Source organism: Chelon labrosus (genome assembly GCF_963514085.1).
Source record: "Chelon labrosus genome assembly, chromosome: 20".
Lineage (NCBI taxonomy): Eukaryota > Metazoa > Chordata > Actinopteri > Mugiliformes > Mugilidae > Chelon > Chelon labrosus.
Genome location: NC_140353.1, coordinates 6621308 through 6648091, shown reverse-complemented (window position 1 = coordinate 6648091; position 26784 = coordinate 6621308). Strand labels below are relative to the sequence as shown.

At 44.8% G+C, this 26784-nt stretch overlaps 3 protein-coding genes across 4 annotated transcripts in view; all 3 read right to left on the bottom strand.

The window, feature by feature from the left end:
- sptb (spectrin, beta, erythrocytic) overlaps nt 1–20068 on the bottom strand; it is a 39414-nt gene extending 19346 nt beyond the window's left edge. Inside the window, exons 1-13 of the mRNA XM_084569799.1 lie at nt 19732–20068; nt 15046–15317; nt 5468–5619; nt 5173–5346; nt 3774–3871; nt 2646–2726; nt 2363–2478; nt 2123–2235; nt 1847–2034; nt 1573–1690; nt 858–1016; nt 260–562; nt 26–176 (exon numbers count right to left, since the gene is read on the bottom strand). Of these exons, the coding sequence (XP_084425925.1) occupies nt 26–176; nt 260–562; nt 858–1016; nt 1573–1690; nt 1847–2034; nt 2123–2235; nt 2363–2478; nt 2646–2726; nt 3774–3871; nt 5173–5346; nt 5468–5619; nt 15046–15193 (1801 nt within the window). The 5' untranslated portion in view covers nt 15194–15317; nt 19732–20068. The remainder of the gene's footprint in view (nt 1–25; nt 177–259; nt 563–857; nt 1017–1572; nt 1691–1846; nt 2035–2122; nt 2236–2362; nt 2479–2645; nt 2727–3773; nt 3872–5172; nt 5347–5467; nt 5620–15045; nt 15318–19731) is intronic.
- On the bottom strand, nt 11408–12280 carry LOC311505894 (uncharacterized protein; the record flags this gene model as incomplete). The annotated part of the gene is made up of 2 exons (XM_084569716.1): nt 11540–12280; nt 11408–11428 (listed from the first exon to the last, which is right to left on the bottom strand). Exons 1-2 carry the CDS (start codon nt 12149–12151, stop codon nt 11408–11410), a joined length of 633 nt encoding a protein of 210 aa, XP_084425842.1. The 5' UTR covers nt 12152–12280.
- Nucleotides 20069–20588: 520 nt separating the features above from the next.
- The window catches only part of stard9 (StAR-related lipid transfer (START) domain containing 9), a 38745-nt gene continuing 32549 nt past the window's right edge, over nt 20589–26784 (bottom strand). The window contains exons 23-33 of one of the 2 annotated variants that reach the window (XR_014699673.1): nt 26492–26695; nt 26223–26406; nt 25456–25602; nt 25275–25374; nt 24973–25139; nt 24763–24827; nt 24402–24604; nt 23492–23571; nt 22963–23121; nt 21120–22322; nt 20589–20898 (exon numbers count right to left, since the gene is read on the bottom strand). Coding sequence is in view for 1 of the 2 variants with exons in the window: in XM_084569798.1 (XP_084425924.1) it covers nt 22221–22322; nt 22963–23121; nt 23492–23571; nt 24402–24604; nt 24763–24827; nt 24973–25139; nt 25275–25374; nt 25456–25602; nt 26223–26406; nt 26492–26695 (1411 nt within the window). In the remaining variant the exon portion in view is untranslated. Of the gene's footprint in view, nt 22323–22962; nt 23122–23491; nt 23572–24401; nt 24605–24762; nt 24828–24972; nt 25140–25274; nt 25375–25455; nt 25603–26222; nt 26407–26491; nt 26696–26784 lie in introns of both variants that reach the window. The other variant, XM_084569798.1, reaches the window with a different exon arrangement.

Sequence of the window (26784 nt, the reverse complement as noted above, 5' to 3'; positions counted from 1 at the left end):
GTGCATGATTAGCTATCATACTTACTATCTCCGTTGGCAAACTGCAGAGCAGCAGCACTGGCACCCTGTACCCTCTCTGCCTGCAGAGCGATGTCATTCTCTACCAGAGCATGTTTCTGTAGCAAGTCCTCGACTTCCAGCAAATGCTTTCCGAAGTCGGGGGACATTAGTCGAATCTGCAGAGAGGAGGAAACAACTGGATCAGCTTAATCAGCCTATTAAGTGCTGTTAGTTACTACATCGCTTGCCTCTGGTGTACCTTCATCTCGTCCATCCAGCTGATGATGTACAACATCTCCTGGAAGATCCTCTGCAGGGTCAGGTTCTTATCCAGGCGACCCCTTCGGGCCTTCAGCAGCTCCTGCAAGTAGTCCCAAAGACGCAGGATGTTGTCCTTGCGCACGTCAATCCGTTTGGCGTCGTGGTAACGCTCGGACTCCAGCTCCTTTGAGATGTTCACCAGGGCCTGAACGCGCTCCTCATAAGCGGCGATGTCCGTCTCAATGGCATCATGCTTCTTCTTCGCCGCTTCCACTGCTGGCAAGTCGTAGCCAAAGTTATCCTGAGGAGAGAAGAGAGGAGTCGTTTAGGTAGTTTTACTTTTGATCCTTCAAGCACAATTTGAGTAAATTACTTTGTTAAGACACAGTTCTTTAGGTAAGAGAGTTTGCGGCTGATATTTTTTAATTAGTTGGATCACTCCACGTTTTGAAAGAGACCTGATTTGCTCCTTTCTCCCATGTTTACAATTAAGCGTTCAAACAGCCAGCATTAAAGAAACATAATTAAACAAACATAAAGTCAAACCATTAAAGATTTAATAACAGCTGCTGCTGCTGCTGCTGCTGCTGGTTTACCTGGGCCACTAGTCTCTGGTTCTCCATGAGCCAGGTCTCCCGCATGGCAGCCTTCCTGTCGAACCTTCTCGCCATCTGTTCCAGCTTCTCCTGTCTGATCAGCTCGTCTCTGAGGACACGCTCCCGCTCGTGCTCCGCCCTTTCCAGACGCTCCCAAGCCTGCAGACGGGGATGATGAGCAGCACCGTGAGGGTTTGCAGGCTTTGCTACTTTTTAAAAAATTCAGAGGCTCTTTTCTGCTTTTCTGCTTTAAAGCTCAGAGGAACATCTCTTCTCTGATTATCATGTTGTGCAAAAATCACTACATTTGAACATAATCTTGAGATTTCTCAGTGGGAAAAGGATCTTAAACCTTCTTTCTGAGTTAAGACACACAAGCCAGTGGTAGCGTCTTTTGTATTTTCTTCAAGACATGGCTTTAAATGTTTAGGCTGGTAAATAAAATGACTCTATGTCCACTATGATTAAATTTATCCGTGCTTTAACGGCCGCCTCTGGCTTTTACTTTGCTAAATGAGTGAAAAGCGTCCATCTAAGCAAGCTGCACGGCTGAGTGACAAACCACAGAAATTGAGCAAAGGCTCAATGCAGCCAGATGCTTCTGACAATGTAATTTTTAAAAGTGCATGTGTTTTAGAAAGTTTTAATGAGTTAAGACGTGCTGCTGATGTACAGCAGCGCTGGTTTGTCTCTGTATGACGTGCAGGCATCTCACCCTGTTGATATCTGCGACCAGGGCTCCCTCTTTAGGCGTGTAAACCCTCTGGTTGTTGGCCCTCATTCGACTCTGGATGGTGAACAGCAGCACCTCCAGGTTGCCTTTCTCCTGGAACCTGACAGACAATGCAAAGTTAAGTAAAAGTTCTGGAAACCCTGTTACAAATCGTGTATAGATATAAAAAAAGCTCAGCAAGTGTGTTGAAAATTTGATTAGGAACAGAACAAATCTGAGCGCACAGCTGTGGAAAGGTTTTTCTGGCTTGACTCACTTGGGCGGCTTCTCCACAGTGCGGTAGGTGTTGAAGGCCTGAAGCTGCTGCTGCACCCCTGTCAGAGAATTGGCAAGTTTCCGGTTGTTCAGCACGACGATGGTCTGCTCGATCCACGTCAGCAGGTCTGACGCCAGAGTCTCGTACTTATCTATCATCTTCTCCGTCTCGATGGCCTGATCCAGAACCTGAAGAAAGGAGGGCGATGATAAATGAGGGGGCAGGCTCAACAAACCTACGTCAGCCAGTTAAGTGCAGGCCATCTTTCCATCTCACCTTTCCAACTCTCTTGCCCTCAACGGCGAGCTGCTTCATCTTCGAGAAGTAGTGGTAAAATGCCACAACGTATGTGATGATGGACTTCTCATCTGGGTTCTCTGTGAACACATCTATAAAACAAAACAGCACACAGATCAGTCACAACTAAACCAGAGACCTCACTGGGCTCAGTTTTTTTTTTCCACCAGGCTTAACGCTCATAAACATTTATTTCTACATGAAGGCACGGTCACTCGCCTTCTGGATCTAACAGTTTGGTGACGCCAAGCCGCTGCTCTGCCACGTTGAAAGCGTTCTGGAGGTTGTGGGTCGGGTTGGACCTCTTCAGGGTGTTATAGTCCACCAGATCTGGCCTGGGAGAGAAATATGGAGGGAGTATGAGAGCAAAAGAGGAAAAAGACAAGGAGACGTTGAAGTAGATGAAGAAGAATGAGCAGGAGAGACACTGAGCAGATGGGCTCAACGTGCGTTTACATTTCAGAACTGCTCAGAGTGCTTTTTGCCATTCATCTCTGCTTACCGGTGTTTGTGTATGAGAGCGTTGAAGGCCATGCCGTCTTTCCAGCTGGTGGTGAAGTTTGTGATGTTGACATTGGGGTATCTGTGAAACAACAGCGAGGAGGTGTCACTGACTGGACGTAAGGGACATTTCTGAGTGGCTCCTGTTTTAGATCAATGTCTGGGTTCTGTTCTGCTTCTCAACATGTCTCAAATGTGGACTTCTTATAGCCTCGAAACAAGTTACGTGTTTCTCTCAACGGTGGCATTGCAGTAGAGAGAGAGAAAAATCTAGAGACACACGACTAAATCCATATGGATGCTAACCCATAGCCACACTTCAAAAAAGGACCAATAACCTTAAAGGAACAGTTTGACATTGTGGTAAATACGCTCATTCAGCTGGCTAGCTTAGCTTAGAGGCGCGGATCGGGGGAGGAAGTGTCTAGCTTAGCTCTAATTCAAGATAAAAATCAGCCTATCCATATGTAACTCACCAAAAAAAATAAAAAAATACAATGGTTGTATAAGTTTGTTTTTGCACAAGTTGAATAAAAGACACGGAATATTATTTTGTTAAACAGATTTTGTTATCACTGAGCTACAGAGCTATGCTAGGTTAGCTGTTTCCTGTCTAAAAGGCTAGCTAAGCTAACTGTCTCCAAGAAGTACCTTTGTGCTTCTAAAACAGACAATACTAGTTTCTTTTCAACCTAATGCAGTGCAAGAAAACTACAAAAACTATATATATTTCTTTAAAAATGACTCGTTTTGGCTAGTTTTTAATTATATTCCTTGATATGCATCGCAAAACACCACAATGAACATTATTCTGTGCCAAGCTGAATAATAGGTTCCTTCATTTTTGGCACTCAGTCTTTTGTACATGTACTTATATACTATTTGAAATCATGGTATTGCTGCTTTTAATGAAGTAAACAATTAAATGTACTTTTCCACATTGGAAAACATGCAATGTATTTACGATACCAAGGGGAAAAAGTGCTCCACTGTACATGTTAATTAAAATACGGAAAACTGCAAAGTGCGAGTTGAACAGATGTACAGCTGGATGCACATTTTCACACCATTTCCCGGAGGATTTTTTTACAACAGCTTGGCGATGCTAAAGGTCGCACAGAGAACTTACCCTGCAGTTTTCATCTGACACCACAGAAGAAGAGCATCCTTGGCTGAGCGCGTCTCCTTCTGGTCCGCTTGGCCCGTTTCCACAATGATGTCCTGGATCTGATGAAGAACAACAAGCACAGCTGGATGGTTAATAATGAAACTTGACTAATGTCGCTGATGTTTGAACACGAACGAGGACAAAAAAAAAAAAAAAGCTGACTGATAGCAACATGTCGCTAATAGGATGCACCAGTTGGGAACACTCTGACAAAGTGGCACCCCTTTGAGATACATCGTTTATCACAGCTTGAAGAAAAACGAGTTTAGTCTTTTTTTTTCTTTTTTTTTTTAATTGTGTAAAACACGGCTAATCTCAAGTGATACATCATCAGTGTTATTAGCCGGCTGGATTCTCACAAAACTAAACACTGGATCCAACTGACAAAAAGATAGGTGGTAATTATTGAAGTTCTTATTTTCCCACACAGTGGGCCCATAATTAGAGCAGCGATGTGATCTGAGCAACGGGCCCTGGGAGAGGGCTAAATTTAGCCGGCTTTGGTTCTCATTGGTTTATGCAGACTGAAAGATACAGACAGGACCAAGTCGACTTCTTTCTTTTGGTTTGCTTTTTTGATAAGACTGAATAATGCAGCGGGCCATATTGTTTGAAGCAACGTGTCTAAAAATAACAGTGCTGGTGTCAAATTAAAAATAAATACACGGAAGATAAAAGAGTCAAACTGATATGTTCTGATGCTGTGGTAACGGCAGATAATAACGGCTGAAAAGTGAAGGCGCCGCTTCAAGGAAAATGGAAAAACATCCCGGTTTCTGTGCTGAATGTTGGAAAATGAAGTCCATTTTATTCACGCTCTTGGTCAAAATGGGATTTTTGCATCAAAATATTAAAGTATAAGATGAGATTTAAGTTTTAAAAGCAATTTTTTTGTAGTTCAAAGTCCTTTTCTGAGCCACGGCATACACAGAGGACATCACGGCCTTTTGTATAGACTCTTACTATATATTTTAAGTCTACAGCAGAGGCTATTTACATTTATATTATAGTGTTCAGCATGAATCGTTATACTTTTATTATTATGACTATATTTATATAACACAAACGCCACAGAATTGTAGCACTAAAGTTTCTACCTTTTCTCATATCCAATATATTTGCATTGCTGCCAACACATTGCCTTTGAATGATATTTTATGCTAAGTGCGCAAGAGCAGAGAAATTTTATGGTGGTTATTAAAGTAAACCCGGTTTCCCTGAAGAAACTTTGAGCCCTCAACCTGAAATAACTTCAGTGCAAGTCTTTATTCACAAGTGTATGATCTCCTGGCTTTGAAGCATCTTGATTTACTGCTGTAAAAAGACAGAGGGGGAAGAGCTTTCAGGGTCCTAGTTTTACCTGGAAACGCAGGATGATGGTCCAAATGAGTCCCAGGATGAGGCGATGGTTGCCGTCGACGATGTCATGGGAACCCATGTTCTCCAGGTGGACCCTCTGCTCTTTGAGGAACTGCAAAGCCTTGTCCACATTTTCCAAGCAGTGGATACGCATCCGGCCTTTAGTGGGTTTTGGCTTCATAACAAAAAATAATGAAAAAGCACATGAACAATTCAGAGAAGAGTGGCCATGAAAGAGTTATGAGTAATACCAAGTATAAAAAACAGAAGAAAGAAACAGAAGAAAGAAATCCTACCAGTCGTTCTCCAGACAACACCTCCAGCAGTTTAATGAGCATGCGTCCGTCCCGCAGGTCCAGGTAGAGGTCAGAGATGCGACATCCGACTCGAGACAGGATCGAGTTGACCCATTTAGTGAAGGTCTTCTTCTGGACTGCCTCGCGCTCATCTGACAGAAGCACAAAGTTAAGAAAGAACATGAGTTTCATGAATAATACAAAATCCTCACAACTACAGCAACGGAGCAACGGAGCAACGGAGGAGCTGGCAGGGATTTACTGTTTTGCACGAGGGCACTCCAGACAGGTGGATGGAAAGCTGGAGGAAGCACTGGACAGGTGTTAAGGGTACACGAGCATTTATTTGAGGATATCGGATCCAGAGGCGGAGAAATACACCAATGAGCCACAACATTATGACCGAGAATGAGAAGTAAATAACTTTCACCGTCTTGTGACGATTCAATGTTCTGCTGGGAAACTTTAGGACCTGGGATTCATTCGTGTGGATGTTACTTAGACATGTAGCACCCACCTAGACCAGACCAGACACCCCCACCCCATAGCAATGACACAGACATACACACAAAAACAGTTTATGAACAACTCAAAAAAAACAAAAAAAACATGAAGAACAGCACAAGGTGTTGACCTGGCCTCCAAATTCACTAGAACCCAAACTGATCAAGTATCTGTGGGATGATCCACAGAGGCCCCTCCCCTCAACCCATAGGACCCAAAGGCCCCCCACTAACAACATCCTGTTGCCAGACACCACAGGACACCCTCAGAAGGCCCATGTCCATTCTCTGATGAGTCACAATTGTTTTGGAGGCACAAGGGAGACCTACACAATATTAGGCAGGTGGTCATAATGTTATGCCTGATCAGTGTATATTGTATATTGTGATCTGAGTCTAGGGTGACGATGTGTTGGTTCCCCTGTTATTGGGTGAACAATTAAACACGTTATCCAACATAAAAGCACATTAATTTGACAACATTATTGCTGGCCTAAAAAATTCAGCGTTATTCCGGTTTCACTATTTCTTTAGTTCTTGACCGTGTCCATAATAACTGGAAATAATATTAGATCCGGGTTGACTTTTATTATCTTTACCGGATGCAGATGCACAACCACTCACACCTCCCCCATCTCCATTCACACTGCACACAGACAAAATAAACATAGTGCAGTGCATCGGGTCTCGCTTCCATATGGTCCCTTCCGAAATTGGTTTTATTTTCGCAGCTGAGTGGGAGGCACATCTTTCTGGGCGTTTGCGAAAGTGCGAGCGTTCGCCCGGCAAGATGTGTCACCACGTGGGCAGTGCTCATCCTCCCAAAAACCTCTCTGTGCTCTGTCGATCCCAGAGTTTTCATGCAAAGCTCACGTTGGAAAATTTTCAGCACAGACGCAAGAGACCAGGGGGAATTGTTCATGATTAATCGTTTCACCCTCTCGTCATTATTATTGCGCGGAAATATAGATTTAACGACTGGGCAGAGGAGGATGAGGGGACGTACGCGGTAACTGTAAAGCTGCTTCCTCATCTTGTGATCATGGATATCACATTTACAGCAGGACTTTCTATAAAAAGCCCGAGGACACATCAGCAGCAATGTCAAGCATGTCAGTTATTTAACAGCAGGAGAGAGACCAGTAACGACTGCTCCAGTAAGTGAGGAAAAAGGTCAAGACTACCAGATTTAATTGACATACTGTACTGGTCTAAATTTAGTACAAAAAAAGATACACTATATAACTATATAAGAGTGGGATCAGTGAAGGAGCTTATTGGCAGTGACAAGCCTTGGTTGTGGGGGCTCCAAACTAGCAAATTTCTGTCAAAGAGTGGATGGAAACGGGTTGTGGAGTATTGTTGATGCACTGTAGAGCCTCAGTGGCCTGATCGGTGTATATGAATACAATGTCCGCATAAGTTCCTATGTTTTTTGACTATAATAGCCTTGATTTCCCTCACAACACTCTCATTTATTCACACACACACAGCTTCTTAAAGTTTATCAGGTCAGAGCTGAGACATCCTCCTCTCAGTCGTGTCCCAGCCAGCGCCACGTGACTTCCCTTAGGTCCGTCTGCTGCACATTTGCCCCGTTTTATTCCCGAGCCCTGAATCCGACTGCAAAGAGTGCAAAGGACTGCATCCTTAATGACTCGCGCGATAAATGATTCAGACCCTGAGGCTGCGGAGAACATGCAAGGAACAAAAGAAGGAGAGGGCGGTGGAAAGAAGAGGTTAAAGAGAGTGGATTTAGGGTTACAAAGGAGAGGGTGGTACAGACGGATCAGAGCGGGAGTAATGGAGATGTAACCTTTCGTGTTTCGTCTACAGAGAAACAAGAACAGCATCTCCCCTGCTGCTTAAACTGTCCCAGTAAGCATCGTTAAAGCTCCGGCTCAGTTCTTAGCATCGCCGACGAGAAGAAGAAATCAGGTGGTATTGTGTGTAAAACTCATGGTGCAGCAGAGCACAGTAAATAAATCATGCTCGATTCCGCTCCCCTCAGCGGAACAACGGCACACACCGCTCCGCCACGTCCACGCGGGGTAAACACGCCATGAAAAAGTAATGGCAATTAAAACATGCAAATAACTAAAAACTCCATTAGCGGCGTCGCCTTTGATTTAGGACATCACGATCTGTCAGCGGCACAGGAAACAGAGAGCAGAAAGTGATAAATAAATATGACAAATCCTGTCTGGACTATTTGGAGGGCTGCCTCCAGAGGAGTTTACAGTGGAGGCAGTAAGAGGACAATTAAAGTGCATCCCAGCAACGTGCACTTGGCTCTGCCGTATCATATCACATCATGAGACCTTGAGAGGAGACTGCACCAAAGACGCTCCTGGCCATTTAGGAAGCATGGGAAACGACGGAGGAGGGAAGCTGCTGCCTGCGTGCGCCCCACTGAGCCAGTTCAACGAGCTCGACGTGACATCGGTTCTCTGTAAACTCGCTGCTGAACAAAGCCCCGCACCGCTCTAACTTCTGTTTAACCGCAGAAACCCAACTGTGCATTTGTAGTACGGCAGGAAATCGAGGTATGATTAGGTAGGTTCAGTTTCAGCAAGCATGCTATTACTGTATCACTTGTGCAGTAAAGCTTTTGCTCATTAACTTCCCACATTCCAACATTACGAGCCACAAGGAAATCCATCCAATATTAGTCGAGACATTTAACTCATGTACACTTCGTTCGCGGTGAGGTTCTGCGAAAACAAATTCTCTCCAGAGGGCGACACGCGTCACACCGATTTTACCTGCGAACGCAACCGTGCGACATTACAGCGGCACCACTTTTTCTACAAATCCAGGATAATGGCTTCCTTTTCCACGGAGTCGCTTGCCTCAGAGGCATCAAAATAAAGCAGCCCTGGCACACGCCTGTGTGTTCACCGGATGGGAAATGTTCTGTATTTGTGATCAAACCGTGGAAGCGTTCGTCTGTGGCAACTAAAAATATGATCTAACGGTGAACACGCCGAAATTGTCTCAGCAAAGTCACACGGCGAGATGTCTATGAAGTTACGTGAGCTAGCGTTCACACCAGACCAAGACAGAGTGGAGCAGCAACATCCCTCGTTGTAGCTTAAACACACTGATCAGGCATAACATTATGACCACCTTCCTAATATTGCGCAGGTCTCCCTTGGTGCCTCCAGAACAGTTGTGACTCATTAGAGAATGGACATGGACCTTCTGAGGGTGTCCTGTGGTGTTGGGCAACAGAATGTTGTTAGAGGGGGCCTTTGGGTCCTATGGGTTGAGGGGAGAGGCCTCTGTGGATCATCCGAGGGATACTTGATCAGTTTGGGATCTAGTGAATTTGGAGGCCAGGTCAACACCCTTGTGCTGTTCTAAACCGTTTTTGTGTCTGCGGCAGGCTGCATCCTGCTGTGGATGGCTGCTGCCATCAAGGAGTGTCAGTTCTATGGGGTGGGGGGGTCTGGTCTGGTCTGGTCTGGTCTAGGTATCCAAGTAACATCCACATGAATGCCAGGTCCTAAAGTTTCCCAGCAGAACATCGAACTGTCACAAGATGGTTCATGTTATCCACTTCTCCTCTTAGTGGTCATAATGTTATGCCTGATCGGTGAATCTGTGCTAGTTACCTAAAAGCTGCAGTTTTTTTTTTTTTATTGGCTTTGTGTTGGATTTTCACTTTCAAGTGTCAAATGTGGGAACAGTTCATAAATAGCAACTAGCTGCAAACACAGCTCCTGTTCTCGGTGCTGCCGTTGTTTCTTTTTCACATGAATTAAATATTTTGTGTAAGTGCAGCAGTACTCACACTGTATGTACAACTTTTTTTTTTGTTTCTTCTCCAAACTGACTGGACCGGAGGAGCGTCGCTCCCGTGCCGCGTCCCTTCCCCAACTTCCCGTCTCTTTCTTCCGGTATATCGGTGCAAGCCTTACTAAACATTCTTCTGTTTCACATGCCTTTACTTAGTAATCTCTCATCCACTCTTTGACTCCAGTGAAAGCCCCATGACTTATTCATGCTGATGGATTTTCCCTGTTTACAGCCAGATCTGTCTATTTTCCAGAGTCAGCTCTTACTGGATGTGGCCCCCGTGGTCCCCAGAGGAAACCTGCTACATGTCTGAGTCATGCCACCGGCGGGGGCTACCTGTCCGGCGGCTATGACGCCATGACTTATTAACGGGCCTGTCCGGGAGTTTAAATGAAACACCGCCGGCTTTGTTTACACGCTTCCTCTTAGGAGGTATCATCTGAGCCTTCAGTCTGCTGCAGATTCGTACACATTTGATGTCTCCGGTGTTTCTTGACGCCTCACACGGAGCAGCATCGTGACTTACAAGCACCCGGAGAAGACGGAAAAAGAGGCAAGTGGACTGTAAAACGAACTCAAGGGTCAAAAAATGAGAATATATGGTTAAATAGTAAATAGGAGCAGACTAAAACTGGGATGTGCAGCCACGACTGAAGAAAGCTAAAAGGTTAAAAGTCAGCGCATCCTGTTCTGCAGAAAAAGTAGCATGCAGGTGTTCAAATAAGACATCAAAGAATGGATGCACGGTTAAAATCGATGAGTGCAAAAAAATGATTTTCCACATCTCGCCAGTTTTATCTATCGCGTCTGTCTATTATTGCAGTTCGGTCCGACTTCGTTCTGTCGCAGCCTTGACCAGACCCCCCCCCCCCCTTCTCATCCGCGAGTGAATTAAAAGTAAGTAAATCTTCATGAGATGCACTCGGGTTGGATCAATACGCTTGGCACGTGTCGAGTCACGTCTCCGATCTGGGAAGGCTACAAAAGTTTTACTGCTTCACGTATCAGTTGGCTCTGCAGTCTTCAGAGTTGGTCAATACTTGAAATCTAGCAGAGGTGGAAGAAAAGAAAAGGAAAAAAAAAAAATAGCGTCCCCCCCCCACCACCACCACCTCTCTCTCTCTCTCTCTCTCTCTCTCTGTGTGTTCCTGCATCGTCTCCTCCATTTTCTTCCTCTCGCTAATGCACTCCTGTCATCAGGGAGTTGGATAGCATAGTGCAAGCTAACAGAAATCCACAGTGACGGCAAACCTCTCTCTTAAAACCTTAACAACGCACGCAGGGGAACGTTAAACCATCAGAGCAATTGATTTATTTATTTTTTCCGAACACCGTCGATGCAGTCATTCAGGAAAAAGAAGTTTAGAAACAAAAAAAACACACCGGTGTGTTTGTTCTTTGGAGCACGGCCATATAGAGAAGGGACATGTAGCGCCGAACGGCTTTAGAGGGAAAAACATGACAAGCTTTTTTAGGAGTTTGTTCATGAATTATTCAAGGAAAAGTCAGTGAACAATTGGGGCAGAGCTACAGCTTCCTCAAAATAAATAAATTACTACCAGATATATTTAAAAAAATGGGCCACCACTGTGGGAGTTGCTAGTTCTCACAACAAGATGACAAACTAACTTGACACTTACTCACACTCGTCCCCGGCCTGGACACAAACAGAAGTTGGAGGAGAAGTGAGGTTTGGAAAACTGGAAAAACTCATGTGTGAGGAAGGAGAGGACCGACAAAACTCACTCAGACGCTCAGACACACACACACAGCTCCGTCGCCGGGACCCTGTACCTTGCAGCTGCCTGAAGCGACCATCCAGGATGGAGTTGAAAGAGATGTTGGAGGTGCTGTAACTCAGCCAGCGCGCTCGCTTCATACTCTTGGCCGAGGAGGAAGAGGAGGAGGAGGTGGAGAGGAGTGGGCCGGGCGGAGGGTGGGGGTGAGAGGGCCGTTGACGTCTCGAGGTGCAGGAGGAGGACGAGGAGGAGGATGGGGAGAAGGGGGAGAGTCCCGCGGGCGCCACGGAGAGCGGGACGTGGAGGAGGGTGCCATTCCTCTCCGGGTGGTGCTCGGGTTGCTCCTGTTGCCTGCCGCTGCTCCCCCTCGCCGACTTCTTGCTTTCGGGTTTCTGGGCCCGGTGGACCGGCGGGGTGCTCCTGCTGCGGCTGCTGCTGCTCAGGCCAACTCGCGCCGGCGCCTCTTTCTCCTGCGGGGTGTAGGGCCGAGCGGCAGCCTCCTTGGTCCCTCCACTGCCACCGCCGCTGCTGCTGCTCCGATTGGCTGCGGTCTCTCTGCTGCTGGCCTTCAGGCTGATCTTGACCTCTCTGATCCGGGGTTGGCTTATGGGAGCAGCGCGCAGCAGGCATGGGCTGCTCATACTGACCCCCCGAACAACAACAACAACAACAACTCACCGCCTCTGGAGCCGGCAGAGGAGCTTGGCACTCCACGTCTCTCCTCTTCTCTCTCTCTTGGCTCTCTGTCCTCCTTTCCAGATCCCTCTCGCATTCACTCCTGCTCCCTCCCTCCCTCCCTCCTTCTTCTTCCTCTTCCTCTTTCTTTCCTTCTTTCTCCTCTCAGTGCCGCCGTGATGATGCTCTGCCTCCACTCTCAGGCAGCCTTCGGTTCAGTTCAGAGTGCTTTCTCTTGCCCCGTCCATGCATACAATATGTTTCAATACATCCACGTGTTCCCACGACTCCCTCCCTCCCTCCCTCCCTCCCTCCCTCCCTCGCTCCCTTCCTCCCCACACTCCCACACAGTCGTGACATCACTGAATGTGAAGTGTTCGACCAGCACGGTGGTGATTTCCTTCTCCAATAACCCAACATAAAAACTGTGTCCCTCAGAGGACGGGATATTATGTATATAACTGGATGATCCGTATATTCTTTGAAGACGAGCCGGCTGCACATTTCACAAGAGTTCACACGCTGTAAATTAGCAGTGGGTGTCATTCAAAGCATCTCTCATCTCTTCCCTCCCTCCCTCCCTCCCTCCTTCACCATCTCTCTCTCTCTTTCTCTCTCTGACAGGAAACACTGATTGCATTACAGAAACATCAGTGCAGCAGCACTCTAACACAATACCACCAACACCCACACAGAAGCTCTCTTTACTTAAAGAGACAGAAAGAAAAGTTGCCAGGGCGCATCTCCATAAACATCCCGTGCAGGAGGGAAGCATTTTGGATGCCGACGAAACGTGCCCACAGCTGGCATCGATGTCCAGCGAGGGTCTAAGCTGCAAACCGTCAGCGATCGGATCAGATCAGATACCATTTTTATCAGTAGAAGCTGTAAACGCCTCTCTATTACTCATATGGAACACAAATTAAATACGCAATAGTGCGTTTAAGTCCACAATGCTAACAGCTGGGCGCATAAAGAGGAAGTCGGGCTGCAGCCGTGATAAAAGCTGCTGCGTGAACACGACTGGATGGCACCAGTCAACTGGCGGCGGGTGATGCTAAAGCTAAAGATGAACGAAGCAGCTTATTCCAGTTAGCTTAGCGACATGCAATGTACGTAGTTATCCACATATTAGCCAACACGTTCGCACTGGCAACGTTCAGGGCTGCAAAATAAGGTAAAGGTAAGGTAAAGTGCTTCATTTGTCATTATGCATTGTGCAGCGAAATTGCATGGTCTGATGGAGGGTTAGTCCTGAGCGCGCCGCCACTGTGGGCCAACCTGACCCGGCGCCTAGCACCCCTGTTTTTTGCGAACACGGGGAGAACATGCAAACTCCACACAGAAAGGCCCCGAGAATCAAATCCTCTCCGCCCCGGATATTCGAACCGAAGCAAGTGCGGAAGTGCAGTTCCTCAAATGACCACTTGAGGGTGTCTACAAAACCGAGTCAATCCTCGTAGACCTTCACGTTAAAATGTCAAACGTTAAATTACATCAAGGCTTAAAGTTATGCATAATTAAAGGATGTGGCCACCCTGAGAGAGTGACGGGCGGCTTTATTAGCTCGGAGTTAGGTAGTCGAGTCGGGCACTGCCAAGAAAGTGACAGAGGGTTTGTTCATTGTTTTTAGAAAGTCCAATGCGCGCACTTTCACTTTGAACTATGTAAACACACACTGGATGCGAGGCTGCAGCCAGCGCATGCATGCATTTCACAGTGTGGAAGATAAACTCCAACCACGGGTTTAACGTCATAGCTTAATGGAAGAAGACGACTCCTCTCTGCAGTGAATACCTCTGCAAGTGATTCAAGGATCTGTATTATCAAAGGTGCTCTAATCCGAGCTCTCAGTTATATAGAGCTGTTTTAGCATCTCTCAGCTCATTGTTTTGATTTGTATCCGGTCACTCTGACTCCTCTGATCAGATTTGTTTTTGGCTGCAGCAGGCGACTGTTTCCAGGGGAAAAGACTCCTGAATAGCACCAAACGTCAGCAGAAATATATTTGTCCAAAACAAAGCTAGGAATATTGGAAGCAAATGAAAGCTTTATAAAGGGATAATCTGCCAGATTTAAACTTATATTTCTGTTGTGTTTGGACGTCATTTAAATATCTTTCTTCTAACATATGTTTGCAAAATGTCACACATTATTAAAGGCTACTGCATCATATGCTACAGTCGTACTGAAGCTTTTTAATACGATTGCCACTGCCCACACAGAAGCCCCTTCTCCACAGAACTGAATTCATGTTTTACCAGCTCCGCTCTGACCTCCGTCGTCTCTGCAGCGTCGCAGCGTGACCTACGACCCCCCCTTTTCCCGTTCTCCTTCCCACCGCCGCCGCAGAAACACCGCTATTTTAAAACTCCGAGCAGCCGGCCCACAGGTGGGTCACAGCTCACCAGCTTAGCTAGAAATGCCAGAGATCTGTGCTATGGGAGGCAGACGGGTCGGGCAGCTGTCCAGATTGGTCAGATGGTGGACATTCGGGGAATGCGCAAGTGATCCCGGTTACTTTGCAGAGGGTGTGGAGCTGCTGGTGTCAAGGCTCAGCTGCTGGAGGTGTGTAACATCAAGAAAACACACGCACACAAACACACGATCCCCTGCAGAGCCCCAGCAGACAGCTTTGGAGCAAAATCAAGAATCTCCTGCTGTGTGGTTTTTGTAATTTCTCCATCTTAATATGAGCGAGGGTTAGCGTTTCATTCAACCTCACTCGAACCTGCCAAAGCTAAACAGACGCTGGCCCGTTATAGCTCATCCTCTCTGCCCTCCCGCTTAAAAAAAGACTGTCATCTCAAAAATCTGTCACAGAGGACACATGCGCCCTGTTTGCTATTCAAGCGCTCACCTGCGAGGGCCTTGATGCGCGAGCGCTCAAACAGCCTGGCGGAGCTGTTGTCATTGTCTAGCTCCTCGTCGGAGAGTTCGAAGCGGGTGTTGATGCGGCTATACTGCTGCGTGATCTCCACATTGTCAAAGTCCGTGGTGGAAGTCATGGCGGTAGCCAGCGTGGCTGGGGGGTGGGGGGCCGGCGACCGGCGTCCTCGGGTACTCTGGGTCAGGGGGGAGATGTGTGGATAGGGCAAAATGGCAGGATGGACCTTGGGTACTGAAGGTAGTCTGAAACGGAGAGGAAATACACAGATGAATGGTATGAAACACAGTGGGGTTAAAGGCTTCTAACCCAGCCACACAGAAATATAATCAGATGTTTAGTTATTCTTTCTATGTGATCACATTTTTAAGCAAAAACCATGAAAATCTGCTACTTTTCTTTTCCTATTTTACAGTAAACTGGACATTTTTGATTGTTCATTTACAAATGAAGACATAAGACATCGGCATTCATCGCAGTTTCACAGCCACAGGCCTGTAAAAACATTGGAAACTCCAGCTTCTTCTATAAGACGTTGTCTCTGTCTCTCTCTCTCTCTGGTTTAGCCTGTGTCTGGGTTTTAAGTTTCATTTATCAGTTTCCATTGGGAGAGATGATGCGTCTCTACCTGACACCAGAATTAGATTTGAGCAATTTGGACAAATTTATATGATCTCAGCTGTGGTCCAAGTGTATTTTTACACTGAAATCTTTTTCCCCGGCAGCTCTCAAAGTTGCCCGTGCCCCCCCACCTCCACCCCCCTCTCTCTCCGACACAATCTCCATTTTGTGCGTGTCACTTTGCTCAACTGTCTGCGTATTCTTTACGTGGAATGGCGGGCTGAAGGGTAGACGCTCAGATAGCTCTATCTGGGCGCAGCATGGCTGTCTTATCATGTGGCGCAGGGGGGGGGGAGGGAGGAAGGCAACCCCCTTCTGTGCTGCACAAAGTTGACGTCGAAACCGCCTTCTTTTGAATGATGCAGCTTGCACGTAGTTTGAAACGGGAGCATGTGCGCGTTGGCTTGCGTGAGTTTCCGTTGGTGGGCATGTAAGCATGCGAGGTGCAGGGAGGTGGGGCGTCTAACTGGTGTCGGTAATGTCTTACACAAAGCATAGAGGTACAGGCAAAATGGCTTTAAATACATAATTAATGCTGACGAGGCTAATAATCTGCATGACTTCTACTTTATATTTATGAATTTGGTGCAATTTAACTGTGCAGTACTAATGTACGTTAATGTACTAATGCATTTTACTCAAATGCAAGTTTTGACCTAGTTTCCACAATATATTTCAGAAGGATATGTTGCATTTATGCAGAAACTCTAGTTAGAAGTGGCTTTGCAGGTTCAGGCTGTAAAAACAGTAGGAGCCTTTGAAAAGGCACTCTAGTAGAAGTTCAAAAGTATTAATAGCAAACTGTACTTGAAGGCTCCTTTCAGAGTGTCTCAATAACAATGCATAATATTTAATTATTACTGCTGATGCATCATATTTTCTAAGATAATCCTCATTTTGTGGAGCAACTGTAGCCGTCAAATTAAATGTAGTGGAGAGAAACTTTAAAGAAACCTAAAAAGTTCCAGTATTCAAGTAAAAGTACTTGGATACTTCCCCCCACGGCTTATACACGAATGTAACCACAGTGGTTGTTTGTTCACTGCATTCAGAGAAGAGGCCCTCAGTGATGCACAATGATGGCTTCCTACAGGTCTCCCTCCTCCTCCTGCTCAGTATCAGTCCTCTGCAGAGGGCTCTTATCAGCGCAGGGGGGACGCTCCACCCACCGCTGGGGATCCCCTTATCACCCCTCGCACACAACCTGGCCGCGACACACGTCGCACCGCACAAGAACCCTCTTTACACGAGCTCATATCCACCCGGAACCTTTAAAGACTCCGGTCGTGTCTGAAGACTGAGCGACTGCTCCACTTAGCCGCCCCAACGCAAATAAACGGCGAGCGGCAGACGTGTGCTCTGTGATAGCCGCGCTCGGCTCCATATAGAGCCGCGCAAAGATGAGCCGGCCTCCTGCTTTACAGACAGGAACCAGCGACGGAAAGGTCACAGGTTCACCGGCTGCCGAAGCGAGCGCGGCTCTCAATAGAAAGGTGACCTTGAGTGAGAGGGAGGGCTCTCACCTACCGCTCTCACAGTGGGTCAGCTGGAAGTAGTTTATAATATAAAATAAACACTGGAAAACTCTAAATGAGATGCAGGCACTGGTATGAAGAGCTGAATGAGAGTAACAGTACGCCAAAGCATCTGGACACGCTCGTACAATGTCTCATTTAAATGAGTCATAATACAACAACTGATTGTTCTCGTCATGTGATTGGGAATAAATCAGTTAGCTGAGTGTTAAAAAAAAAAATATTTGTGATTAGTGATAACTAAGTAAGAGTTTCAATTCTTTTTCAAATGAAAATGTCAAAAAATTGCTAATTCCTGCTCCTGAAATGGAAAACTTTAATTCCTATTTTTGTCTTAAATGATGTCAAAGTGAACAGCTTTGATTTTGTTGACTGCTGGAAGGCTTCGTCTTGCACCCTGAGCATTTGACGGATGCATATTTAGTTATATATTGCAGTCAAAACCAAAGGAGTGCAGTTTGCAGGGACGTAAAGCGGAAACATTTATTAAAACTATCAAGAGGATTTCCGCTCCGTCCATATTATGCATTGTTTCTTGATGAAAGATTGGCAATCAAAACCGTTTGTGATCATTTTTTCCACTGGTCTCTGCACGTTTGAGATCACAAACATCTCCGCCACCTAAATGAGGTAATGCCGTTTTAAAATGGAGCTTATACAGATAACCTGTTGTGAAGCTTTTCTTGGCTTCCGCCCTGTGCGTTAGATATCAAGACCCCAGGACAGAGTCCAGCGCATACATCATTGTTATGGCTGCACATTGTGAGCCGATGAGTAAGAAGTGCTGGATAATCTCTCAGAAGAAGTAAAATGTCAAATGGGATGATTAAAACGTCAGCTAGAAGTCCTGCTTGACCTTTTTTTGCTGGACAGTTACGTAACAAGGATTTCTAAGGATGCAGCTCTGCACGTAACAATCTTTGGAAGATGTGCATTGTTTTTGTTTTAGGTTGGCTGAGTTACGGTTCGACAGCAGCCACTACCCTTATTTTTCTGCTGCGGCCGCAAAACCACAGCGTAAACCAAAAATCTGCACCTGAGCCGAATGACTACCCTGGAAAGCGTTCCATCCAGCTGGGGTTAAACTCCACGCTGCACTCTGAGCAAGAACAACAACCCATTAGCTTGGCTGGGAGCATTATTCTGAGTCAGATGGAGCAGATGAAATAAGAGATGGGTGTGGGATGTGTGTGTGTGTGTGTGTGTGTGTGTGGGTGTGTGTGTGTGTGAAAAACAGGGAAACTGGACAGAGGAGGGAGGTGGGAGGCCTGTGGTCCAGCTGAGTGTAAATCTGAGACATGGAAGAGGACAGAGATCAGTAAGGAAGGAAATTGGTAGTTTGGTGAGTTTTACCTTAAAATTAGTAGAAAAACGGATTGTAAACCCAGGCTCTTAAACATGATCCATACAGCCCATTGATTATGTACAAAAGCTGCAAAAGAAGCCCCTTTGTTGTGGTCAATATTGTTTTGATTGCAACAAAACCAAGCGGGAGCGCATAATGAATCGATAGTAAACTATTCCTGGAGTGTGTTTACACTGAAGCCCCTGCTCTTCCAGACAGAGCGACACTCTCACACTTGTCCTTTTAAGGGGATTAAAAGGGGGGAACGTGTCTTTTGCGCTGGGAACATTTCATTTTCGTTGCCATTTCGAAAGCAAACACGGCGTTTTCTACTGCAGAGACTGCAAAACCCCAATCCTTAAGGGAGAGAAGGATGGAAAAGATGTAGTTAGAAAGTACACTGGGTTTAAGTGGTCCAGCAAGTACATGTTTACTTTGAGTATTTTCATCTCGTGTGGGATACTTCTGCTCTTATTAGATTTCAGAAATGCAGAACAGTTTTAAATATAAAAAAAGTTGACAGGCTTATAAAATAAGATGCGGTTGAACTTTTGGCTCTCCAAAAAGTATGAAAAATGAACAACTCCTCTTTCTTCATCAGTAAGAATCTCCTTACACATTAATGCACCAGCCATACTATATCTATAAATTAATAAATTAATCTTATAGCAAGCCTCAGAGGGGCATTTTTACTCAGTACTTTTAGTTTGAAATCTCGTGTACACTTTTCCAAATGTATACTTTTACTTAAGTGGCATTTCCAGTCATTGTAAGAGTATTTTCATTACTGTATTCATACTTTAAGTTTAGCAAAGTGACATGAATTCTTTCTTTGCCATTACCAAACGCAGGTACAACTTTTAAGAAGGGCATATTTCCGTGCGCAAACACGCGCAAATGGCGTGTCTGCGCGCAATTTTATCGACGCAACCTGCTGCGGCCTTGTTCCAGTAGAAGATAACAAACTTACAACCGATGACTTCACCGATGTGTAGCTTAATTAAAACACACGTTATTAAACTTGGCAGCCAACAGGTGGGTCGGAGGAAACTTAAAACACGCCAATGAAAACCAGTCAGTGACAGTAAACTATTTGGCCAAAGATCAATTATTTCATTTAACAATTGCGCACTAGCACAGCCTTCAATTTACACTTACTTGCTTCTGGATGTTGTCCTGTCCGAGGGTGTTTATGTTGAGTCTTCTCCCTGCCAATAAACCAATTATAATCCCATTGAAGCTGCGGGGTCCAGGTCAGAGCGCACGGAGGTCTCCACAGCGCGAGGAGGGCTCGATCCAGCACGGGGGACGAGGGAAAGGGGCTGAAGGCGCCGCGCGCTCCACGGTCATTCCCGAAAGCCAGCGACTGACCCACCCTGCCGGGTTAAAAATAAAGTTGGCGCATCCAGTACATGATCTGTGCGCGCAGGGGAAGGACATTCCTGACAAGAGCTGGTGACTCTAAATGGCAGAGACACTTCTGATCTCCCGTGCACTCCACCCCTCCCCTAACCGGCTCTAATCGCGCACACAACACCCACCCACCCTCCTCCGAGACCCTGTCAGAAATGTCACCTCCACTGCTGGCTCTGCGTGCCATTTACACGTAGAGGACACAGGACAGGCCTGGACACGGAGACAAGTCCTGGAGAAGGAGTCCCACATTACAATGGATGTCCTAGGATGAGAACACCTGTTAGAGATCTGTAATGTCCAGAATACTTCTAGAGTTATGACATCTGTCAAACTCAAATTAGACATGTTTAAAGCAACATACAGGAGCATGAATCTGTAGGTAAGTGTTTCAAACTCCTGGGAGCTTTAAGAAATCAACAAACAAACACTAAAATCATTGATGTATAAGTATGTGAATTATTTTAAAGCTGACACTGAGCAAGAATTTAGCATTTTCAAAATAGTTTTCATTGAAATTAAGGTTTTGATTAACTCTTAAAACGGCAAACCTTTGCAAAAACAGGTAGCAAGAAAAAAACAACAGAAAACCAAGATTTCACTTAAAAATATTTAATGTTTTCATAAAAAAAAGGGCCAGACGTGGCCACATAACAGCTTATTAGCAACAGAATAGCATATAATACATATTCAACACATAAATAAAGAAAAGTTTTTGTTTTTTTTACACAACAAATTAGCCCTTCGGTATAAAAATCAGTATAAAAACTTGTCCACGCGTTCCTTCACTTGTCTTTTTCTCTTTGGTTCCTTCGGGAACAAATTAAATCTTCAGCTAGTCTACATAATATGGCTTCATATCTGGATGCAGGTGAACCCAGCTTTGATATCAGCGTCTGCATAGTTTCAACACTGTACAAACAACAAAAAGACAAATCTCTCTTTAATTTGCAACATTAATAATAAATGCATAAAAAAGTTTTGTGCAAGCAGCTGTGAACACAGCCCTGTGCTTTGCTCATAAAAACTATGAAACACATTTAACAGCATTTCAAACAGAAGGCAGGAGAGGCAAAATAAATATAGAAAGACGTCAGGAAAAAGTGGAAATAACTTATGCAGATCTGGGGTACCGTTAAGTATGAGAGCGTCGGTCTTGGACCTAGCGGGCGGTGGATGAAGCAGGGTCTTCAGGTGTGTCAAAGTTCATCTTGCCTACTCAATAAATCCAAAAAGTTCTCAACTTTCCAACTCACCGCCTCCCTGTTTTGTTAATAAACCGTTGTCTGCAGAGAGAACCCTGGTTAACATTTGCAGAGCTCATACGGATAAAAACACACATCACAGTTCCTGGCTCTAAAGATCACTTCTAAGGATTCCTTCGGGTGTAGTGTGCCTACATGCTGCTACCATCTAATACATACCTTACATACATTTTTCATGTTTTGCTGAGGGACATTTGAAATTCATTTTCTGCTGAATTAGGGCCACAGAGCGGTGGAGGATGCAGCGCCTGAGGAAATACTGCAGATGCACAAATGTAGCAGAGGAGGACTAAAGAGCAAGGTGTTTTTGTGTAGCACACAGTCACAAGGAAGAACTTGAATGTGGTTGCGTCGGTGGATTTAAAACAAAACTGGCTGCATCTATGTATAAATAGATAAAGTAAACATTGTGTATTAAATATACAGTGTACATCAGTGTAACTTTGAATTCATGTGTTAACTGAACACCTCTTAAACCCTAGCTTCGTTTTACAGTATGGTGAGGATCAAAAGATACCATCTTGTGAATTTAGCATTAAGCTAAATAGCGTCTAATTATCAGGGTATGAATTATAACCAACGTAATGAAAGGATTAGCTGGCTAAACTTGCTAGCTTTGCTCCCTCGAACCACTCTAAACCTACATACAATATGCAAAATCCGTAATGCCAACGTCACACTCTAATGAATCTTTGGTAAAAATAGATTGTTAAAAGCATTCATGTACAAATATACATAAAAATATCAATATTTTATATAAAAATACCATCATATCATCAAATTTAATAAAAAGAAGCTGCTTCAGTTTCGTGTCTGGATATAAACATTGTAACAGTGCCCGTACAATACAAATTGTCAAGTAAATAAAGTTTAGGTGCAAATTTAAAAAAAGGAAGACTTGCTCCATGCCGGAGACAGTTTAGTTTAAGTGCTCACTGCTGATGCGTCTCCACGTAAATCCTGTGGATTTTACGAAGAGAGGAAAACGTCGAGATCAGCGATGACGGCTGCCTGACGTCTGGCGACGGTGTTCAACAGTCGGTGAGGAAAAGACGGAGTTCCTAGGTCGAGCTGGATGAGGATGATAAAATGATACGGTAATGACAAACGTTCAGACAGAGCACAGACTAGCCAAGCATAGTCAGTTTGGTTTTCTCCACTGTACCACTGTGATTTAACATTTTAAAACGACTCTAACAACAGAAATCAACTCAGAATTCTTTAAATTTATCACTGAATCCGTAGAATCATTGTTTTTTACAGAAGACTAGATATCATGAACTACTGGCCGATGGAATAAACTCCTCAGGCCTCTGCTCTGTGAATCTAATTTCACTAACAGCGAGTGGCCTGCCAATTGTGAGCCATAAACTCATCCCGCTGTAGATCAGCACGTCCAGAGCGCTTCCTGCAATACGCTAGCTGTGCATTCTGTACCGTTTCTTGGCTGAAACTACACTTCTACTATTTCATGCACATAAGATGTTTATTAAAAGGCAATCACAGAGTCCAAGTTTGTTAGTTTAGAATGATAAACTACCACATGAGGCCGGCTGAGGTTAGTACCTTTACAGCATTTCTGGCGTTTGTGTCAGACAGAAGCATAAAATGCATACAACTCAACTCTTCCTCACCACTCTGTGTATCAAGTAAACTAGCAGCTGAGTGCACATGAGCTAGTGGTTTATTTTGCAGCTATAACATATCTTACCTGCAGCAGGTACAGGACTCTGGTGACTTCCTGTCCATTACGTCTAACTGGCTGCAGGACCCAGCAACTGGGCATCATCTCTCCCCGGATGGCGTCCACGCTGGGGCGAGGCAGAGACTCCTCAAACACGGACTGCATCGCCAGCACACACTGGCCACCCTGAGGCAGAGAGCGAAAGTCCATCAATAAACCAGGCGGTGCAGCCTTTTGATCGCCCAAGAGGCAACTGTACTCTGACACTGATAACCAACAGCTGACACGGTTTACTCCACACCCACTGCCTCGGGGTCAGTGTTATTTACACTTGCCGTTCCATGGGCATGAGCAGTATCTAAATGACATGTTCGACATTTTGCAGGCGAGAATGACAAGCTGTTAAATTGCCATTTGCACGCAACCCTGATATGAGTAAATTAAATTTTCTGTTAAACTTAAGCTTGCAAATGCTGCAAATGCTCTCTCGACCTTAAACAGGGAAAGGTGGCGGTAATTATCCGTACCAGCTGGTTGGTTTGGAAGCTGAGCTTACCTTTTTGGACTCGGTGCTGATGCAGCAGAAGTCCCGCGGCTGGCTGAGGTGGCAGGTGGACGGATCTGTTAATATGTAAACTAAACAGAAATACAGACAAGCACCTGATCAGTCAAATACAGTTGATAAGAACCAGAAAATTAAACAACCGGGACAGAATTGTGCTGGTTAACATTATAATTTTCATATAATAAAATCTGCATGCCTGTGCAACTACAAACAAGAAGACAAAACAAAGCTTTGGTTAGTCTGGGACGAACAGAGTAAATGAAATAAGGCAGGTATTACGTGCAAACATACTGCAGGTGTGTGAGTGCAGTGGGCCACGAGATACAACAAACCAGGCACTGATGAATGAGACTGCACCGCACTGTACTGTACTACGGATAGTTAATGGGTGCAGATGCATCATCTGAAATGAATTTGTGGGCTCTATTATATTAAAATGCCTTGCAAAAATATAAATAGGTCTGCTGTCAAGACAGAAATACAAATACGATTCATCATGTTTTAATTTTAGCAAAAATATAAATATTTTTGCAAGGTAAACTCCTTCCACTGCAGAAGCTCACCTTATATAACATCAGTATTATACACTTCTACTTACATTTTTGATTGATTACCTTATTATTATATAAATTATGGCTAAAACATTAAACTTTCTTAGTTGATAGAGATGTAAAATCTAAGGTATCGTATAAAATATGCATCATGTTTTGCAGAAATAATCAGTCAGACACTAAGGGCAGAATATCTTCTAACCCGCAAACAGATAAGAAGAATAAAATGGCACAAAAAAGAAAGTAAAGTGCAGTAAAGTACATTTACCTCAAATTAAATTAATTCAAATGGTATTAAAAATGTTCAGAAACTATAAGAGGATATAGTCGGGGCAGGGAGAATAACTCACCCAGCTGAGTGCTGTCATCTAGTGGTCGCGTCCACACAGAACGCACTGACTGATTATACATGTGGCTCTTGGACAGCTGACAGATCACGTTCCACAGGCCGTCCACGGGTCTGTTCAGATCGCCGACCCCCAGGAAACCGTGCACAGACGGGCTGGAGGAGGGCTTGTAGTACGCCTGAATTCCTCGTTCTTCTCCTTGGTACCTAAATAAACACAGACTTAATAAGTCAGCACACAAAGGATATTTGTGCAGGGAGTCTTTGTAGATGCTTGAGATTATCTTAGAGCAGGCGAGGAGGAAATCTTGAAAGAGTACATAGTGGGGGGGGACTGTTCAATAATGAGAAATGACCGAGCTCACCTCCAGCCTCCTGCGGCTTTGCACATCATCAGATTGCTCAAATCCCCAGAAGAAGCTAATCGCACCTGTCAAGAGAAAAGGTCACAAGCAAACTCAAAACAAATATCTGAAAGAGATGATTAATATGAGCCCAATTAGGTAAACTTTTAACGTAGTAAGTAGTCGTGAGAACATTTCATGAATTTAACTTCATGTTCGGGTCTGTATTACCTCATTCAAAGCTTGACTGAGGAGAGTCAATGTGATGTCCTGATAGGCTGTGGATAAGGAAGAGGACGAGCCAAAGGAAGCGGTGCGCTGACGTGGACAGGTCAAAGGTGACGGAGAAGAAGTAATCAGCGGCTCAAACCCACTGACAGGGAGCTCGAGGCCGACATCTAATAAAACACATGATTGTTAAGATGGAAAAATGCTGATCTATTATGAAAAATACTTTTAATATTAGTTTCTGGCATTTGAACATGCTCTACTAGTGTTTTGCCCATGTTTGTTTCAGATCAGTCGTGCGTTACCCTGTGCAGACAGCCATGTTCTCTGCGTCTTCACACTCTGAGGACCACATACAGGAGGGCGCGTCCTGACCTGCACCCCTTCCTCCTGGACGCCTGTGATCTGAACAAAGACAGTAGCAGCGACATTATGAGCCTCAACAATTAATTTTTTATTTCTGGTAACTAATATTCGTGTACCAACCTGTCCATTTAGAACTGGTCTGATGCTCTGCTGCAGCTGGGTGGTGTTGCCACTGTTGTACCCCGACGTTGGTCCAGAAGAGAGACTCAGACTGGATCCTGTGCACAAGGTGCTGTTGCTGACTCTGGTCCGATGCCTCAGGTCATCCTGTCATCCCCACCGCAAGTAAAGTCAAGTTAAATTTATTTATAGAGGCCAGAACTCTGATGCAAGTCATCACATATGCACTTTGAAGTGCTTTACAATCTGTCCAGCACACAACAATCCAGAGATTCAAGAGTCTGAAAGGAGAAAATAAAATACACAAACAAAAATCTAAAATTCCTTCACTACCCTACAATTTTGAAAAAGAGTGCAGATGTTTCTCTGTGCACACCTACAATCTGAGTTTAAAATGTACCTTTGAGCAGTATTTGTGATATCACAACCGTCTGAAAGCCGATTCTAATTAGAAATTTAAACAAGTGTGATGGGAAAAATTGAATCTTGAATTCCACATCCACTGAGAATAGACTTGCATGCGCTTCAAACTCTTGAAATGAAAAAATCTTTTAGATGTTATTTTAAGACACCGGTACACAGTAATTGGACTTTTTGATGGTGGGATTAAAAAAAAAACACATCAAACACAGATTATTCATATTTTCTCCATCTTTGAACACACCTGTAGAGGATCCTTATGAATCCTCTCTGACACTGGTCTGAACCAAATGTGACTCTTTGAGGAAATTAATTACGAGTCTCCAATGTCACGCACAGAAACTGACCTTGACCTCCTTAGACAGGGCCTGCTGCTGTAGCCTCCTCTTCTCCAGCTCTGTCCTCTCTCGCAGTCGCTCCCGTGCCTTTGCAATCTCCGTCATGGCCTCTTTTCGCGCTCGGCCGTAGTCGCGCAGCAGCTGCTCGATGTCGGACGGATACTGGCCTTCTCCTCTTGGAGGATCTGGTATTCTGTGGTTTAGACAGAAACTTGGTTGAAAACGTAACAGAACAGCAGTCCAAAATGCAAATTTAAGTTTGAAATTTAATGTCTTACCTGGTGCTGTCTATCACCTCTTGGCGGAGCCCCTGAAGATACTCCTTGCGCCGACTGGGCATGGCGGAGGATACTTTGGAGGAAGAAACAGCCTCCTGAGGAGAGGAGTGAGGGTGTTTGCTGGGACTCAGACTACGAGCTCTCCGATAAGTCTGGAGGCGCTCTGCTCTCTCCTGCCTTAAACCCTCAATGCTCCTGCGATGCCTGAAAGGATCACAGTAATATAATACCAGTGAGGTTAAAAAAAAAAAAAAAGAACCTTTTTTACTATAAATCAAAATGTGCCTGTAGTA